At 39.0% G+C, this 18,991-nt stretch overlaps 2 protein-coding genes and 1 non-coding gene across 7 annotated transcripts; 2 read left to right on the top strand and 1 right to left on the bottom strand.

Moving 5' to 3' along the window:
- Positions 1-323: 323 nt before the first annotated feature.
- On the top strand, positions 324-17,635 carry LOC131316946 (probable lactoylglutathione lyase, chloroplastic). Of its 5 annotated transcripts, none has more exons than XR_009197325.1 (11): positions 353-576; positions 2,658-2,862; positions 2,975-3,099; positions 3,250-3,314; positions 4,340-4,552; positions 4,671-4,718; positions 7,157-7,264; positions 7,437-7,577; positions 10,593-10,692; positions 14,670-15,114; positions 15,146-15,345. XR_009197325.1 is itself a non-coding variant. In XM_058346518.1 (9 exons), the coding sequence occupies exons 1-9, from the start codon at positions 402-404 to the stop codon at positions 10,632-10,634; spliced, it is 1,122 nt and encodes a 373-aa protein (XP_058202501.1). In that variant the 5' UTR covers positions 324-401; the 3' UTR covers positions 10,635-10,829. The 5 variants fall into 5 exon arrangements, 2 of the variants coding, with proteins under 2 accessions (XP_058202501.1, XP_058202500.1); XR_009197326.1 differs by having other exon boundaries at positions 14,732-15,114; XR_009197327.1 differs by lacking the exons at positions 14,670-15,114; positions 15,146-15,345 and adding an exon at positions 17,414-17,635.
- LOC131318218 (small nucleolar RNA snoR100) lies at positions 5,510-5,617 on the top strand. The gene has a single exon (XR_009197554.1). It is a non-coding gene; the product is annotated as a small nucleolar RNA snoR100 (small nucleolar RNA).
- On the bottom strand, positions 11,941-17,536 carry LOC131316945 (VAN3-binding protein). The gene is made up of 9 exons (XM_058346516.1): positions 17,395-17,536; positions 17,024-17,304; positions 16,832-16,906; positions 15,205-15,273; positions 14,726-15,098; positions 13,039-13,203; positions 12,866-12,915; positions 12,502-12,559; positions 11,941-12,410 (listed from the first exon to the last, which is right to left on the bottom strand). Coding segments are annotated over exons 1-9 (1,269 nt in total). The 5' UTR covers positions 17,396-17,536; the 3' UTR covers positions 11,941-12,213.
- Positions 17,636-18,991: the final 1,356 nt, after the last annotated feature.

Raw genomic sequence — 18,991 nt, forward strand, 5'->3', positions numbered from 1 at the left:
CACTCTCTTTCTCTCTTCTTTGTCACTATCAATGGACCCATTCACTTACATTTATTCCCAACTTTCTTTATTAAAAATGAATTTTTGATTATGGACTATTCTGGGATTTCATATTGTTAATATTAGCAATCCTTTAAAAGGATATTCAAAAGATGAGATTACAAGTATGATTTTCCAATTTTTGAGTATGCCATTGAAAATACCCTTAGGTCGCCTTCAGGAGCCCAACTCCAAAAGTGGACAATGTAATTTTGGAGAACAAGAGCGTCTGCAGCGTGATTCAAATTAAATAGAGGGGGTGTTGGTGAAATTTACCCTACAGACATACTTCACGGAAGGATAGATTCTGTGCGTACGGGGTTGTAGAGAGACAGAGACAGAGACAGAGACAGAGACAGAGAATGGCTAGAATCCTACCACCGGCGTCGTCATCGCCACCGCCGTCGACTTCACAACTTTCCCCTTCACTTCTACCTTCTCTTTTACTCTCTTCTTCTTCTTGTTCTCGACTCCGTGTTCCTCTCTCTCGTGCTTACATCCCTTCGCGGAGAATCGCACTCCTTCACCTCGGCGGCGGTACCTTCTCAATCCCCCCCTCACTTTTACCTTTCTGTCTACGTTATGCAATGTGTTTATGTTCGCAAATCTTTATGCTATATTGAGAGGGGATAATGTGTTTCGTTTGTGGGGCAAAATAAGAGGTTTGAAACTTGTGGAGTGCTTGATTTAGTTTTGGAACAATAGAGACCTTGGATTAAGCTAGTCAATATTCAAGCAAGGGAAACCTTTATAAATGGTATTACAAGTACATTAGAAGAACTAGCGTGGCCGGACACATGAGTTATCAAAGAAAAAAGAAGAACTAGCTTTGTACCCGTTCGATGCACGGGATATACATTTACTGTAATCGAATACAGGTAAGAATTTAGAGTAAGTGAATTTATCGAAAATTACACTTCTGAGAGATGGTTGCAATTTTCCCCTAAAATAAAAACTCGGAGATAGATAGGAGACCATGCACATTAAGTTTTCTTTACTTGTTTTACCATGCTTCCACAGGAGAGGGAAATGCATTGGGAACGTGGTTGAGTGTGTGTGTGTGTGTGTGTGTGAGAGAGAGAGAGAGAGAGAGAGAGAGAGAGAGTTTTTAGGTGACCATGTTGTGAGAGGAGCGTGTGTGTGGGTAGTTTGATTAGGAAAATTAAAAAATAACCAACTTTCAAAATTCAAGGATTGGGATTTAGAGATTTATTTGCATTTGCGCAGCCGCGCAAGTATGTTAAAATGACAGTTAGGAAACAAGATCATCTTGCAACTGCACCCATGTTCCCCTTTTTATGTTAATCGCTCTTCCATGACCACGCCTTTGAAAACCGAAACACAACACCAGGACAAGAATTGGCTTCTTCAAATTGAGGAAAAAAAGCGTGAAAGTTTAATTATTTCCTCAAATTGCTACTCACAAGTCACACCAGCTTTAAATCAGTTATTGGTTCTAGGAGTTATTTTATTCTATAAATGAGTTGCACACACATTGTGTGTGCCCAACCTCTAGTGAACTATAAAGGAACCGTGTTTGTTAGTGTTTACTGTACGTAATCTGTTTCCTTTTTTATATTAATTGAAGATAGTTGTATGTGTGTGTTCTTTTTGTGTATGTGTATGTCTGTGTGTGTCAATTTGAGTTTTTGTGTGGCACACTTTTGGCTATCTGTGGCCCTTGCTCAGACTTTTGCCCTAATTTGAGTAAGCAAACAATTTATATGATGGGCATTCAGCAGGCACACTCGTTTATAGAAGTAGAAGCTTTATTCATGGTGTTGTTGTAAATTTGGAGACACCAAATGGCCTTCAACATTTGGGAGATGGTTTGAGTCTCCCTAGAGTGGTATAAAACTCACTTCGATATTGGTTTTAGTGAAGCAATTGGAGGGTTTTTACGGGGGTATTTTCCCTCAAATTTAAGTCTGAGATATGGGAAAGTCCTAAGCCACATAATTTGCGGGAGTGCGAAAGCATCTTTCAAAAACATCTCAAACTATTACAATTCGCGACAGTGAGGATTGAGAGTGCGAGCGGAGGGCACTATTGAAGGATTATGTGACTAAGGGCTAGCCTAGGAGATGCACTTAGTAACATTCCCTGAAAACTTATTTTCTTGGTTTAGTATTCAGCCTCAATATCGTAGCAGTTTGTACCGTGGCAGAAAAAATGAATACTGTGGTCTGTGCAAGGGAAACCCTGTTGTTGATGCTACCTGTGATATTGTTGCAAAAGCACTGATCTCCAATTGTGCTAGCAGCATCTGTTTTCCTCTTTTAATTTAAAGCAAGGGGATTGCCAATTGGAAGGCTCCTATTACTCTATCTCTTTTTATAGTTCTTTCTTAGAAGTTGCTGCTTTATTGTCGTTCTTGACTTTCAGTAGTTTGGATTGTTCTCCATGTTTGTTTCTTTTCGTTTCTGGCTTTTCATGTTTTCAACTCTAAACATTCCTACAGCCACAGTTTTATGTTAAAGAATCCAAATTGTGAGCTTTCATTTTTATTTTATTCTCCTTTTTTATTCCTTCCAATTTTTGCTTTAGTTTACAACAAGTTGATGCATACTATTTTGCATTCCATGGTGATCACTTAATGACTTTGATTGGTGATCCAGCTATTCCTCAGTCATTGTTATCTGGTGTAAAAGCTTCCACATTGCTAAGACTGGAGGGGAATTCTATAGAGGGCTCTACAGCTGCAAATATGGCACAACCTAGTACTAATGTCACAGAGAATAATGCAATAGACTGGGTCAAAAATGACAACAGAAGAATGCTTCATGTTGTTTATCGCGTCGGGGATTTGGATAAGACAATAAAGTACATCTGCTTTGCCACGTGTTTACTGCTTTCCTGGGCTTCTGTTTCACAATCCTACTGAAACATAAACCATGGTTCACAGTTGGAGCTGATAAGGTTTTGGTGATTACAGATTCTATACTGAGTGCTTGGGTATGAAGCTGTTGAGAAAACGTGACATACCTGAGGAGAGATATTCAAATGCTTTTCTTGGATATGGGCCCGAAGAATCCAATTTTGCTATTGAACTTACTTACAGTGAGCCATCTAATTAGTCATTGCATGCTTGAATGTTCAATTTACTGCTAGATGCCCATATTTGTTCTGTCTCTTACTGAAATCTGTGACACACCGCTTCACCTTATGCTGATTTCTCATTGGTTCTGTTGGTCTTGATGACTCATGTAGATTATGGAGTTGACAAGTATGACATTGGAACTGGTTTTGGTCACTTTGGTATTGCAGTCAAAGACGTAAGTTCAGGTGGACTCGCTTTCTTATGTCATAATTGTGACAGATCTTTACTGTTTGAAATGTTCCACGTTAATAATCCTGTCTAGGAAAAGATAAATTAGTCCAAAAGCCATCATTACGTCAGATGAAGTTAGAAATGTTCCACAATATCCCCTTTTCTATTATATATATACACACACACGTTTGTAACTAGATTGCTTTGTTATGTCTCTATATGTTCTTTCAGAAACAAAAGTACTGGATATAATAAAAACCGATGGGTAATTAGGAATCTTAGAGTAATTGTATTTTCACTTGCTTTGTTTAAGAATCATCCTAACTTCTAGAGACTTTCCTGCTTTATTACTTTTTTCTTTTTGTTGTGAGAAGAAGGGGAAACGGGGGTGGGGGTGGGGGTGGGTTAGATGTTGGGAAAAGAAAGAACGAATCTCTCCGCTTCGCACTGCAGGATTTCCGAGCTTGTACAATCTAAGCTGAGTGGTCTTCTGTTTCATATGCAATTTAACTGTGAGTTTATTAGTGCGTTTAGGCTTTAGCATGACTTTTTCTTCATAACACAAACTGAAGTTCTATTGTTGAAAATGTAATTGTATTTTTCTGTATAATTTTTCTTAAACCATGAAATTGCTTGTGGCTCCGTTTGCTCTTCAGCCCTTAGTTGAATGGAACCTCTTGCTTTGGCCGTGCCACATGTATGTCTCTCAAGTCAGCTTTTTGTCAGAATTTAGTTGATGTGATGTCAGTAAACCTAACAATTCAATTTCTGTGGGTCCAACCCAGCTCCATTTTGTGGCATGTCATGCTGCAAGTATGATTTCCAACTTATCAGTGTGACTAACAACAAGGGTTTCTTGTTTCCACCAGTGCGCCTTCTTTTTTTTTGTAATGTAAATGGATCATATTTTAGCAATCTCCTGTGCACCCACGAATTTTGGTATTTGGCTAGTTTCGCATGGTTTTATGTTCCTTCATGCCTTCACCGCTAATCATTTAATTGCATCTAGCTACTTGTGTAATGGTGTAGGTTATGAAAGTGGTGGATCTTGTAAAAGCAAAGGGAGGCAAAGTAACAGGGGAACCTTCTCCCATTAAAGGTGGCAATACCACTATTGCCTTCATTGAAGATCCAGATGGTTATAAGTTTAAGCTTTTGGAGAGGGGGCCTACACCTGAACCACTATGTCAATTAATGCTGCGAGTGGGAGACCTTGATCGCTCAATAACTTACCATAAGAAGGTTTGCAAATGTTTTAGCCATAGTTACATTCTGAAGTTCGAACACTTCACTGAAGGTTTCACCATTGCATACCTGAATTGGTAGATGTTCTGATCCCTTTCCTTAACTTGAATTAAAGGCCTATGGCATGGAGCTTCTTAGAAAAAGAGATTACCCTGAATACAAGGTGAGTTCTTACTCTCTGACTTGCAAGATTTTCTTAAAGTTTTAAAATTTCTGGCTAGGTGATGTTACCATGGAATGAAGGGCTTGTATGTTGTTTTTGGAGTTTGCACAACCTTTATTACTGCATTTTCAATTCTCTAATAAGCAATAAGTTTGTCTAAATCAGAGGCGGCTCCACATGGAGCCAACGGTGTTCAATGGAACACCTTTCAAAAAAAAATTCTTAGAATAAATGTAATAATTTTGGTTCAGCCATTTTTTGAACACCCAATTGTAGTATAATCTTTGAACACCCTTGAACACCAGCCCAAAAACAATTGAACACTCAACCCACAATTCATTTACAGCCCATCAATCCAGATAATTCAAACAAAGCTCACAATATAGTGAAAGAAATTTGAAAAAAAGAAAGGGAAAAGAAGAATCTATTGGGGTAAGTATTGTGCTCGTCATTTTCACTTCATGTTCGTTACTGATAGTCTAAATATGGTAATTTTGTATTCATGGCATCAACTGCATTAGTTTATTTTTTGATTAGCTTATAGAATTGTGGACAAGCTTAAAAAAAATTAACTATGTTTGAAAACCCCATTAACTTAAACAATATTCCTTCGAATTATGGTCTACCATAGAAATCCTCATCATATCATTCTATTGAGAAGAGCTTATCTTCAAAAAAGTTCGCTCCAACCTATTCGTCCCAATTTGTTTCAACAGGTTACTACCGTACTAGTAGTTTAATATGTCAGTTTAATGTTACTACCGTACTACCATACCGATGCTCTGGACTATCAATGAAGGAAGCATGGTAATGTGCACATAAATTGATTTGGGTCACTCGGCCTGCCCTCTATGATGTCATTTGGCTTTGATTTGGAGGCATGGTTTTACAACAAAACGTCCTTGTAGCTCCTCGGTTCTTGGAGGTTAGGGGGGCCACTGTTTTAGTGGTATTCTGAGAGCAGTCAGTTTGTGCATATATTGCCAAAGATTAGGTTTGTCTCCAATCATCCCCCGCCCATACCCCCAATGATTGGGGACTAGATGGGTTATGTTCTGCTGTTGTTGTTGTTGAATGTTAGGACAAAATATGAGAACTCGTCTAGGACAACTGTAAAATTTACTCCCTCCATTCTCAAAATATTGTCCACTGTGCAATTGGAGAACTTGAATTTTTGTTGACAAATAAAAAGGAGCATATTTTTAAGTTCTCATTCCACGTGGTAGATAACTTTTTTTTTCAAATAGAGTTATTTTTACTGTACTATTTACGCTAATAGATGAGATTTTGTACATATATTGTTGATTAATAAATTATCCTATAGAGTAAGGCAATTTTTGAACACCCTGCTACAAATTTCTGGAGCCACCACCGGGTCTTATAGTTTTGTTTACCTCTAGGCCAAAATACAGATAGACTCTCCAAAGCAGCTTACAATTCTGCTTCATGCCATCCACAAATAACTAAAATGACTGGTGCTATTTCACATTGTCTGTGTTAGGAGTTGAGCTTCTTGTCTGGGTGTTTTTATCTAATCTTGGGAAACATTAGAATCTTTAAGTTTAAGCATGACAACTGAGATGATATTCCGGAGCTGTAATGGTAAGGTATGCTTTTCTTTGTTGGAAGCTGTTTTGGGTCGGCTATTATTTTTACTTCTAAAAGCTTCTTCCTCCCAAATGAATAGCTGTCTGGGATGCAAGGTGCCGTTTCTGTAAGAGATGTATGTCAATGTGTTGAGTCTGTTTATCTTATTTGAGGGCTTATTATGATAAAAGGTAGAGCGGAGGGTTGAGGCATAGCAGATTTTCATTCACTATTCTTGTTAGTGGAGTTATCTAGGGTACATATGTGAGTCCCATTTGCATCTTCTGTGTAATATCTTACTGAAATATCCCTACCTTTTCTCTCAGAAAAGACGATGAAGTTCTGTTGATACAGAATCTTTGGACAGAATTCCCAAACATAGTGGTATGGCTGTGGTGTTCTTGAGACTAGAAGTGCACTTGATGAGCCTCTTACCATGAATGATAGAATTACAGGACCCTAATCCACCACTTCATTATGAATAGACTTTATCCCTATTTTTCCGTTGGTATATCCCTAAACACAATGTCAAACTGTGCTCATATTATCTGGATTCTGTGGGTGGCATATTAGTGTCACTCTATGAAAATGCTGACCCAACAGATGTGTTTGGAAGGGTTACAAAAGGACCGACTCACTTTGAAACCCAGACTTCTTACTACTGGAAAAGGAAGACTTGTTATGGTAGCAGATACACGGGTTCTGTTTCTGGGGCCATTGCCTTGATAGCAGCAGTTATGCTATTTCCTTTTCATTTTTCCTCTTAGCAAATTTTCTCCATTTGAGTAGTTTGAGAAAATAGTTATCTATGCTTTGCTTATGGGGTGATTTTTGTCTTTGCTTTACTCCAGTACACCACAGCAATGATGGGCTATGGTCCTGAAGATAAAAATGTTGTGCTGGAATTGACATATAACTATGGGGTCAAAGAATATGACAAAGGAAATGGTTATGCACAGGTAATTTGTTTTACATTTTCCCGTACAATTTTCACATTTGAGTTTGAGCAGCATGTGCAAATTTCACTTCAACCATTCATAGATAGGATATGGTGGAATTCCTTTCGACGCTTTATTGGGCTTAATCTATTTCATGATTTCATCTGTCTCACAAATCTTTAATTTGTTCTAGATTGCAATAGGCACTAACGATGTCTACAAGACTGCAGAAGCAATAAAAGTGTTTGGCGGAAAAATCGCCCTTCAACCTGGGCCTTTGCCGGGAATCAACACTAAGATTATGGCTTGCTTGGACCCTGATGGTTGGAAATCGGTACGGTTTTGAAATTCACCATGAATCCTGATAGAATATATATGAAGTTTTTATTCCAGTAATGCAAGAGAAGGAAAATCCCGTAAATGACACGATTTTATCAAAACAAGAGCTTCTTGACAATGAAAGTGCTCCCAAAATATTATTGAATCCTTTTGGCTCCCCACAAACATATTTCTTTAGCTTCGAAAGGATTGATTTTATTCGCATTGAAGATTTTGTTTTGGTTGTCAAGTTGGATATCATCAACGATATACTAACCAAGATTACTTGGAACCAGAAGCAAATCAAGTACTCTCTCAGTCCCCATTTAATAGTCCTTCGTTCTATTCTAACCGGATAAAAAATTAGTTTTATCTTTAAATTGGTATGAATTTTATATCCAATATGGATCTTGTTTGATAGATCTCGATTAGTTCTATAAACCAATATTTTTAAAATCACATAAAACATTATAAATTACAAGATATTTTCAATTGAAAAGTGGCACGAACTCCCAAAATGAACTATGAACTATGAAACGGGGACGGAGAGAGTAGTTGTCACATTCAAAGTATTTAACCCGTTAGCATGAACGAGTGCACTTTAGCTCGAACTCGAGGTTGAGTTCCTTTTCTTTGTCGGGGAGAATGATACAGAATATTAATGTACCAGTCACCGGAGGAAGATTTTGGTCCAAGAATTTTTTTTTAGTTGTTATTATCACTAGTAGGAGAAGGAGCAGGAGCAGGACAAGATGTTCATCAGTATTTTGTTGTGATTATGATTTTTAGGATTCTAATTTCTTTCCTGTTAGGATTTAGTTCTATAGTTAAGAGCTTCTTTGATGTACTATTCAGAGTGATTAATGAAAATTGATTTTAATGTTGCGGCCTTGTGTGGGGGTTGTGGCCCAATTTGACAAGATCAAATTCTGGCTCGCAAGCACGAATTATGTCCGCAAGGTTGAAAAGAACCTTGTGGCCGCAAGGTCAAAGGCAGAATTTGATAGTTTTGCAGATCTTACACGGTTACATCCTCGCCATTATGAGGCGTTATCCAATTTTATATGTGAAATAACTGCAGAGAAGCTGCGCCCCCACACCCCCCCACCCGGCCTATAATACAAAGGAAAACCTCTTGTTTTATACACAACTTGTATACAACTCAATTCTCTACAAAAATTTCTCTACATTGTTCTTGTCACTCTTTTCAAAAGCCCACACTGTACTCCGAAATTTATCCACTCAAACCCAAATATTCTACCCTTATATCCTCTGTCCAGAGCCATTCCATGAACCTCAAACCTAAGTACTTGTCTTCAACCTGAATTCTTGGAGTTGTAATCAAGGAGATTACTATTTGCGGCCAGTGTTTTAAAGGGCTCAAGGTACCCTGGAGCCAAGGCGCGATAATAAGTAGAATTCTTCTAAGGGCAAAAGTTTCAACATAAGCAAACACTTTTAAACTTCCAAATGTCATAAAATAGGAAGTTTGATTTTGTGGATGATAAGGGGGCTGTTATGTAGATCTTGGGTCATAAATTTGACTCTTTATATACCCCACGGCAATTACAACGAATACGTGCTTTGAAATATTTCAAGGACCAAATGCCATGCTCAGCCTTCGACATAGTCTTCGTTCAGACCACATGACAGAATAAAACATTAAAATTGATTTTCATTTCTTGGGAATTTTTAAGAATTTGAGTTTACTTTTTATGGGTTTTATTAAGAAGAAGAAGATGGAAGACGTTACCTAGAAGGAATGGAACAAAGTTTTTGTCAATCTGAGTTGCTGTATCTCTTCAAGACAATGTCTGCTGCTGTATTTTGTTTTTGTCATTTAGGGCTAACGATCAAGCACTGGTTTTCTCTGGTGCGTTGGGCCTATGTTTCAATCCTTAGATCAATGGTGAGGATGAATTTTGCACAAAGATATGTGAAAAATCCATGAGGCCTCGCCTCATGAGCCTTGCACTTCGACTTGAGGCACGCACCTCGACTTCCTCACTTGCACCTCGCCTCAGGGTACCGAGGCCCTAACGGTGCTCCTCACCTCATCGCCTCACGCACCTTTTAAAAGACTTTTAATATTTAGGGCTTTTGAAATTTTCGATCGTCTAAGAAAATTGGGTAGACTGGAAATGTATATTTATCACAGTAAAAATACACCAAAGCCCCTTATATTATATTACCACCACACTAAAGCCCTTGATTTTTTAAAATCACATCGCCTACCCACCTAGCCCCGCATAATCCTGCCTAATCAGCCTAGTTGATTAATCCATTCCTGCCAAGGCACCTAGACAAACGCCTAGGTCCCTAGTCGTGGTGGCGGGGTGTCACCTAGCACCTATGCGCCGATTAGAACATTGTTTGTACCATAGAGATTGTAAAGAAAGTGCACTTAGGCAAAAACAACGGGGCAATCAATCAAGAAAATCTTATCCAAAGACTCTGAAAGCCTAGCTCTGATATCATGTTAAACCATCCTACTCAAAATCAATTGGTTATGAGTGGAGAGGCAGCCAATTCATGTACTAATTATGCACTCCCTTCTCCCTATTTGAATAAATCTATTTTCAAAACTTGTCTATAATCCATAAGCTACGAGTAGAGCCTTACCACTTTGGTCCTTTCTATCCCGAAATTTAAGCTGCCGAGCCGAGATCATCTCTTAGTATGACGGAATAGTAGTCTCAAAAGTGTAAGTTTTTTGATTGCTTGGTTAACCTTAAAACCAAGTGGCAACTCCAGTGAATACAACATTTAGCTTGAAAGGGCCCTTGCTGGTTGCCCACAGTATCTTGCTTGCATTTTCTCAGTAACATTTTGTTCATTCTCAATGAGCTTGGATTTTGCGTAACTTGCAAAGTTAGTTAACTACTAGCGGTGACATTTCTGTATATAAAATTTTGAAAGAAAATTATTAAAGCTGTAGTTTCCATTATTAGGATGAGGTTATATGTACCCACTGATTTCATAAGGAATTGAAATTGTGGTTGGACTATATTTCGAAATTCTTTTGTTGCAGGTCTTTGTTGATAATGTTGATTTTCTCAAGGAGTTAGAGTAACCAAAGCATCAGCCTAGCTTCTCTTGACTGAATCTATGGAGAGATTCATAATGATTTTGTAATTTGAAAATTTTGTTTTGTTATCTGTCAACTTCATTCTTCCATAAAGGCCCTATCGTTATCTGCCAACTTCATTCTTCCGTATGCAATTGTACAAGTTAAGAGATTCATGCTTTTGTTTTCCTTGCTCTTTTAGTACCTATCTATAAGAATAAAGGGGATATTCAAAGCTGCAACAACTATAGAGGTATTAAATTGATGAGTCATGCGATGAAGTTGTGGGAAAGAGTTATTAAGCATCGCTTGAGGATGGTGACTACGGTGTCAGAGAACCAGTTATGGAGAATGGTAGAGAAACACAGAGCAAAGAAGAAGGATCTCCATATGGTTTTCATAGACTTAGAAAAGGCTTATGATAGGGTGTCTAGAGACATCATATGGTGGGTTTTGGAGAGAAAGGAAGTGACCAAAGGGTATATCGAGGTGATTAGAGACATGTATGAAGGTGTCGTCACTACCATTCGATCACCAGTAAGGGAAACGAGTGCATTTCCAATCACTGTAGGATTGCATCAAGGGTCAGCCCGTACCTCTTTGCCTTAGTTATGGATGAATTGACTAGGCAATTTCAGGAGGATATCCCATGGTGTATGATGTTCGCAGATGACATTGTCCTCATTGATGAAACCGCTAGAGGTGCTAATATGAAACTAGAAATTTGGAGGGACGCATTAGAGTCAAAGGATTTTCGGATAAGTAGGAGTAAAACTGAGTATATGGTGTGCAAGTTTAGTGGTACCAGCAGTGCGCACGAAGAAAGAGTGATGATCCAAGACCAGAAGATACCTAAGAGTGATCATTGTAGGTACCTAGGCTCAATTATTAGTAAAGATGGAGAGATTGCCGATGATGTAACCCATAGGATCCAAGTGGGGTGGCTCAAGTGAAGGAGCACTATTGGTGTACTGTGTAACAAGAGGGTACCCATAAAATGAAAGGGAAAATTCTATGGAACTGCCATCAAACCAGTGATGCTTTATGGGACAGAATGTTGGCCTATTAAGAAACAACAGGTGAACAAGATGAGTGTAGCGGAAATGAGAATGTTGAGGTGGATGTGTGATAAGACTAGACGAGACATGATTAGAAATAAAACGGTTTGTGAGATGGTAGGTGTAGCGCCCATAGAAGAGAAGTTGAGGGAAAATAGGCTAAGGTGGTTTGGGCATGTCTACCGTAGACCGGGAGATGCAGTAGTTAAGAGACCGGATAGGATAGCTTTGGATAGCAATGCTACGGGGAGGGGTAGACCTAAATTGACATTATATGCTGTGGTGCGCAACGATACAAGTATAGTAGGTTTGTGTGAACAAGTGGTCCTTGACAGAGCTCAATGGAGGAAAATGATTAATGTAGCCGACCTCAAGTGATTGGGACATAAGGCTCGGTTTGGTTTGGCTCTTTTAAAAAACTAGTTTTTCTTGTTTGAGGTAGACTTTCCATGGTAGTTTGGTTTGTGAAGAACATAACATAGGTTTCTTCCGGTTTACAATTTGGACATAGCCTTTTTCTCTCAAAATCATGTCAAGTAGGCTTCGCCATTCATCATATGCTGAATCCCCTCTATCCACATTTGTTTGTCACTTTTATTTCTGCATTCGAATTCTATTATCCTGTCACCAGTTTCTATCCCAAAGTAAGCCCTCTTCTCGGTGCTTTCCTCCCTCTCTCTTCCTTTCCATGCTGGGATGTCACTATAGACTCCAGAAATTATACCTGCATGCACAACATGGCTTGATTCAGACGACATGGGGCTGGGGAACAAGGTAAACTGTTTTGTGAAGCTAGGTACGGGGTTTTTTCTTACACTTCTTTTTCTTTGTGAATGTTCCTGCCATATGCTTGCTCTTCATTTTAGCTACCACCTGTCATCCATCCAACTCATATTAAGCGACAAGATAGAGCAACAGAAGAAAATAAGTGCATGTAATATTTGTTCATGCAGTAGTCAAGAAGAGGGAAGAGGGACATGATAGTAGTAGATAGTAGGGGTAGGGGAAGAGGAAGACCAAAACTGACTTTGGATGTCGTGATACGGAAAGATTTGGTCTTACTAAGCCTAAGTGAACAGGTAGCCCTAGACAAAGCTCAATGGAAAAATAGAATTCATGTAGCCTACCCCAATTGATTGGGATACAAGGCTTGGTTAGGTTTGGTTCGGTTTTGTTTACCTGCCAATTCATGTTTATGTTGAAAGAAACTTGCTTCAAGTGGAGAGCTCCTGCCAGAAGACTCGCATAAAGTGAGCGCAGAAAATTATCCAATTAACTCTTGATATATAATAACATAGAGCAGTTGCATGCACTCCTCCTTTCCTTCTTTATCCTTTTAAGTGAAAAAATACCTTTCCTTGTACGCTTGAGAAGCTCTCCTCCTTTCGAAACAAAATTCAGTGTTTCTGCGACATTTGACTCTCTGCCCTCTTCAACCTGTTCACCAGTCAGAGCAATAGCTGCAGTGCTATAACCCTTCTGCAGCCTTGCTTTTAGTGTGGCAGCCCCTCTCAAGGCTGCATCAGTGGTCCCTCTATCATATTAGGTGCAGATATGATAAAAATGCTTGGGAATTATCTACCTAGAAAAGGTTAATGGAACTGCAGAAATAGATAGAAATATAATTATTGGAAGAGTGAGCTTTAGAAAACTTGTAGTTTGATATTCAACTAATGTGTTTCTACTAACAAAATGAGTTAGTTCATTTGCAAATGAGTCGAAAGATTAGCAGAAATCTACCAGATCTATGAAATTGTTTACTAGTTTGATATACATTTACTGGAGTCTCGACCTATATATATATATATGGGGCGGTTCGGGGGACACCCAAAAAAACACCTAAAAAAACACCCCATAGTTTTCGATCAAATTTTGATGATCCGAGCCGCTCAATGTGATCAGAACGTGATTTTAAAGGTACCCGTGAGAAATCAGCAAAAAAAATGACCGGGAAGGGCTTGATCGGACACTTTTGAACATTTTTTTATTGAACGGTTTAAATAAAAACTGCTCAAATCAAGCCTTTCTCGATCATTTTTTTGGCTAATTTCTCGCGAGCACCCTTAAAATCACATTCTGCACACATTGAACAGTTCGGATCATAAAAATTTGATCGGGAACTATGAAATTGAGATTTGGGGTGTTTTTTTAGGTATTTTTTTGGGTGTCCCTTGAACCGTCCCTATATATATATATATATATTGACTTAAACTTGTAGGGAGGTGATTTAACATGGTATTCATGTTTTGGTTTCACCGAAGTCTTGGGTTTAGATCTCTCTTTGGTAGCTGTTCACTGTTTGCATTTTACCTTCCTATATGTATGATTGCTTTCATCTCCACATGCAAAATAAAGTCGTGGACGTGAGGGAGGGCGTTTAAAGTAACATTAAGTTATAGTTCTGCTTGTGTTTGTGTTGTGTATTATTGCCGTTATTCACATTTGATTCCTAATTATATAATATAGGACCAGGATATAAGACACTACAGTTAGATCAGTGTGTAGTAAAAGTTGATGCCCTTAACCGAGGAGCTTTATGACTTACCTAAGTATTTCTCAGTCATTCAGTGTAGGGGCAGTGCACTTGCATTAGTCCATTTGTATACTAGTAGAAAGCATTTGGTTTCCTGTGCACAAGAAGAAGACCGAACCTGACACTTGACTTGACATGGTCTGTGTAATGCTAATGCAAGTTGTCACATGTCAAATTGTTATGGAGTAAATTTGAAAGATAAGAGCTTGACAGAGTAGTTCTCGAATTTTAGAAAATGAGTCTCTGAATTTGGGTCAAATGACTCGAATCGCACAATAGTCTGAAAATTTGGTATTTGGGAGCGTGTAAATTGGCCTTTTGTGCACCAATTATGTGACCAAGGTCCTTTCCCAAACTGTTTAAGCTTTTGGATAAATTAGTGATCCAACTAGTCTTCAATAAAGTCAGCAGAGAACCCTGATGTTCTTCATTTGATTTTGCCTACTTTAGGTTGTTTAGAGATTTTCCATAACAAAATGATGGTACTACAACTGATGGATTGATACCTGTAGCCGCTCCAGCGGTTAGGGCCATGATGTCTCCATTAGTCCTTGCGTTAACTGCAGAACTGACCACTGCCAAGATGTGTTCCTGCTCAGCTCCCATTTCCTCTGCTATCTCAATGCAATGTGATGCTACTAAAGCTGCTGCAGATGCAACCGCAGCTGATGTTTTGGAAGGTGCCTTGTGTTGAGTAGTCGACTTTTCAGGCAATGTCGCTAATGAGGCAGTGAGAGCAGCCACAGCAGCAGCGACCCCGGCCACAGATACTGCTGAGTGCAATTGGGCATTGTGGGTTCTTAACTCCTGCTTCTTCCTCTCCTTTTGATCTTTCAACCATCTGCCCACTGTCCTTCCTCTCACAATGTTCTTATACAACTGAAGAACCATAATAGTAGTCAGATATTTTTTTTTTTTTTGCTAAGCTAGTCAGAGATATATTGGTAATGGTCATTGTGATTCATGAGTTTTGAGTCAGACATACCCCATTTTTTACTAGTTGCTGACTAATGAGGGAATCTGGATTTAGGGCTCGATGGAGTAAAAAGAGCTCCTGTGCAGAATAACTGTTATGTTAGTTTATAGCACGAAAGAAAAAGAAAATGATTTTTAACTCATTTGTTTCTCTTTCCCCTTGCAAATCGCTCCAAATATCTAATATCCTAAAACACCTTTGTATGAAGCTGTTGGATTTAGTTAATAGTTATGTGCTTGTGAGTAGATAAACTATGGGGTTGCTTTCAATTTCAGGGAATTAGGAGATGTTAGAACTTAGAAGGGGGGCGTTAGCTCAGCCATTGAGATATAATTATCTATCGTAAGTTAAATTCGATGCTCACGTTCAACTCTAAGCAGTATACGTAGTTTAGTGATGAATATTCGAAGGGCAGAATCACTATGGCTGAATCACTATACCCAAATTCCAGCCGTACAATTTGTCAACTTCACAAATTTTGCCACCTTGTGCGGCTAGGTGGGGTACGGGAACATGGGCTTTTAGTAGAGGGGATCCCAACTGGTAGGTGTATGTTGCTGATTCTTGTAGGATTTAATTGCTTGATTGCAATTTGTGGAATTCTAAGTCTTACTTGATTGGCTGGATTAGACATGACTTTGGATTACAAATCTCATGGATCTGATTTCCAGAGGTTCAATGCACAATTAGTGGAGGGATTGCATTTTAGCGGGAAACTGGAATATGCAATACCTTGGAGTGTGTAGTACTGGTGATCCCTTACTTCTACTCTGGTGGGATTGATCATCCCATGAGATTTTGTCTCACTCAGTATTTAGTCCAACCAATCAAACAGGGCCTCAAGGTATGAGGGGTTCACAGCTCAGCTGTTCAGGCTTTAGAATTTGTACTCTAGGATGATTTCTATCTTCATGAGTATCTACTCAAATTTAGCTGTTTACTGATGAATACAGGAAGGGCACCACGAGTGTTTGGAGCAGTTTTAGTGCATTCTGTGATCTTTTCTCGCTTGTATTTCACCAAGATTTTTCCTTGCATCACTATTGAGGTGCAGTGACAGAATCAATCGCGTCTCAAAAATCTCCTCCGCATGTGCCATCCTATCTCTTAGCCGCATGATCTTGCAATTTGCAAAATTTTGCCACATCATGCGGCTGGGAGAGGGGTTGGGATAGGAGAACATGGATTTTCTCCCTAGGGGAACCTAATTGTGGGTGTATGTGCTGATTCTGTCTGAGTAATGATTTTGCCTAAAAGTAATTATCTAGATTCATTTGGGTCGCACGTGAGAGAATAGTTGATCCCAAATAGGTATGGTTCAATGATTTTAGATGACCTAAACAATACTAAGAGCGGGGTCTGTGAACCTTCACATTTACTGGCCACAGATTTGGATACACCTCACTCACTAAGGTGGATATAGGTTGTTGGATCTCCCCCTTGTAAGAGAGGTGTGTTTGGATCTGTGTCCGGTACTTGTGCAAGTAAGAGTGGTAGTGAACCTTAATTTGTAGCCAAGCATGCCCTGAAAAAATGTTATGCTGGTTTTCAAGCATGTTTGGATCATTCTCGAAACTAGGAAATCAATGACCAAACAACATACACATATATATGTGATGAAAAGAGGTATATAGACCTGTGTATCATCACTTTCTCTTGGAGAGTCCGGAGGGCTTTCAGCACCTGCTAAAGGTTCCAGTTTCTGTAACACCTGCAAATCACATGGATGTCAGTTTCGAACATCTTTGGACACTTTTACTTGGACTTTTGAACTCTGTAGCACAAAATTCCTCGCAGATGGGAAATCTAGAAAGCTACGGAAAATTACAGATTCCTTTCGAGCTGTGGGGATGGCAATCTGTGGTTTACCACCAACAGAACCGAGAGGTAACTTGTCGGAAGTGTTGTTCACTGCCACACAAGTATGGGTAAGAGCTTTAGAGAGTTCTGCTGCTGAAATACTCCATGACCTAGCAAGGAACTCCATCGACTCGGTCGGAGTTTCCGGCGGGGGACAAGTCGCTGGAAGCCAACTCGCAGGGCTGTCCTCCTGTATGTTTTCCAGCCTATTCAGTGAGCCGTGGGAGCCACACACTGTCGCCGGTGACACTGCAACAAAATCACAGGAAACGCGATTAGTTACTGTTTTTTTTGGTTTGGATTTACTTGAATCAGAGCTTGTTGGGCTTGAATGCTAACTTTGTGGGGGTGTCAACAGCTTGAATTTTGCTCCCTCTTCTGCTTGGAGATGGATAGAAGAATAATGTCTCCCCTCTCAGTCTCTCATGCAAAGATGGCTACCAATGGTGAAGCGTCAGATTGTTTGATATTTAACTTGCCTTTTGAAGGCTAGCAGGTTTCTTTAGTGGTAAAACTCTAAATGGAGAGAGGAAGTAGAGGAATATGTTTATCTGCAGAAAGTTATTGGAAACTCTATTCTTTAGACCGGATTCTAAGGTTTAGGTAGGGATCAGGTTAGGATTTCTCTCACTGCAAAATTTTTTGTTCTCATGCCTCGAACACATTCCTTGTTGCACGATCGTATTTCAAGAGAGTGTGTTTTCAGTTCTTACTAGAGCTGATAAACGAACCAAACAGCTCGAGCTCGGTTTGAGCTCAGTTAGACTTTTGGCTTGTTCAAACTCGTTTAAAAATAATATGAGCCAAGCATCACATTTTTTTGTTTGTTTATGGATTCAAGCCAAACTTGAGTATATGTTTGTTTGGCTTGTTAGGCTCGTGAACAAAGGGATCATTCTATAAATATTACAGATATAGGGGTAGATTAATTAATATCTCGAAATTTGAGATATCTTCATATAGGAGTAGATATTTTCGCTAGTTTTACAGTACTAATCCTTTTAGATAGGAACCCTCTTATGTCAGATCTAAAAGTTTGGAACTTAATGAGCTTAAGCTCAAGCTTGAAAGCTCGAAACTTCACGAGCTTAAGCTCGGGATTGAAAGTTCGAGATTGATTTACTAATTTCATGAGTCAAGCCAAGTTTATCACGAACACAAAACTTTAAATGTGAGTCAAGCTTGAGCAGTTAGTCTAAAAAAATTCTCAAGCTCAAGCCAAGTTTGAACACATGTAATGAGAAGTCAAACCAAGCTTGAGCAATACTGTGCTTGTGCTTGGCTTGTTTGGCTCAAATGCGTTTGAGAGTGCATTTGGAGTAATAAACAAGGATTTTGGGGACACAGAATCCCTGACCTAAATTTCAAGTGTCGGTGTCTTTGACAAGGAGGTCCTACTGAGCGCCATGTCACTGAGCCGGTTTCGTATGAAAAATATTATTCAATTCCCTTGGATAGTGTGGTGCCTCAGGTCTTTCCTCAACCACACATTATTGTGAAGCTTGAGATTAAATTTGAGGATCTCATACCAATGTGGTGTGGGGAGAGGCTTAGGGCACTGCCACATGATGCCCCAAGAGCACTGAATAATCTATCTTTCATATTATTTGGCCTAGAAATTGGTTTCTGTCCGAATTTGACTACATGTCGGAGAGGTTCATTTTGACTCCGAAATTGTATCACGTAGGTACATTTTTGCAAATCGAAGGTTTTTTTTTTTTTTTAATCGATAGAATAGATCACTTGCATCATATATGATTTTTTTTTTTTAATCAATAGAAAAGATCACTTGCATCATATATAAAATACAAAGTACAAATCTAGAACACTACAGCAATTGTGAGAGTACACAAGACAATCAAACCAAAAAATTCAACCAATACACGAAATAAGCCTATTATAGAATAGAAACAAAGAAAGAAAGGAAAAGCTCTCT

The sequence above is a fragment of the Rhododendron vialii genome, chromosome 2a, assembly GCF_030253575.1.
Source record: "Rhododendron vialii isolate Sample 1 chromosome 2a, ASM3025357v1".
NCBI classification, from domain to species: Eukaryota; Viridiplantae; Streptophyta; class Magnoliopsida; order Ericales; family Ericaceae; genus Rhododendron; species Rhododendron vialii.

What these genes read in the sequence shown, in the direction of transcription:
- LOC131316945 (XM_058346516.1), bottom strand. An exon ending in AGCAACTAGTAAAAAATGGG is followed by an intron (nt 15,099 to 15,204) that starts GTATGTCTGACT and finishes ATGGTTCTTCAG; the next exon opens with TTGTATAAGAACATTGTGAG. An exon ending in ATTCACAAAGAAAAAGAAGT is followed by an intron (nt 12,411 to 12,501) that starts GTAAGAAAAAAC and finishes TTGTGCATGCAG; the next exon opens with GTATAATTTCTGGAGTCTAT.
- LOC131316946 (XM_058346517.1), top strand. Translation starts at nt 402, where the DNA reads ATGGCTAGAATCCTACCACCGGCGTCGTCATCGCCACCGCCGTCGACT. An exon ending in ACTCCTTCACCTCGGCGGCG is followed by an intron (nt 577 to 2,657) that starts GTACCTTCTCAA and finishes TTGGTGATCCAG; the next exon opens with CTATTCCTCAGTCATTGTTA. An exon ending in CAATAACTTACCATAAGAAG is followed by an intron (nt 4,553 to 4,670) that starts GTTTGCAAATGT and finishes CTTGAATTAAAG; the next exon opens with GCCTATGGCATGGAGCTTCT.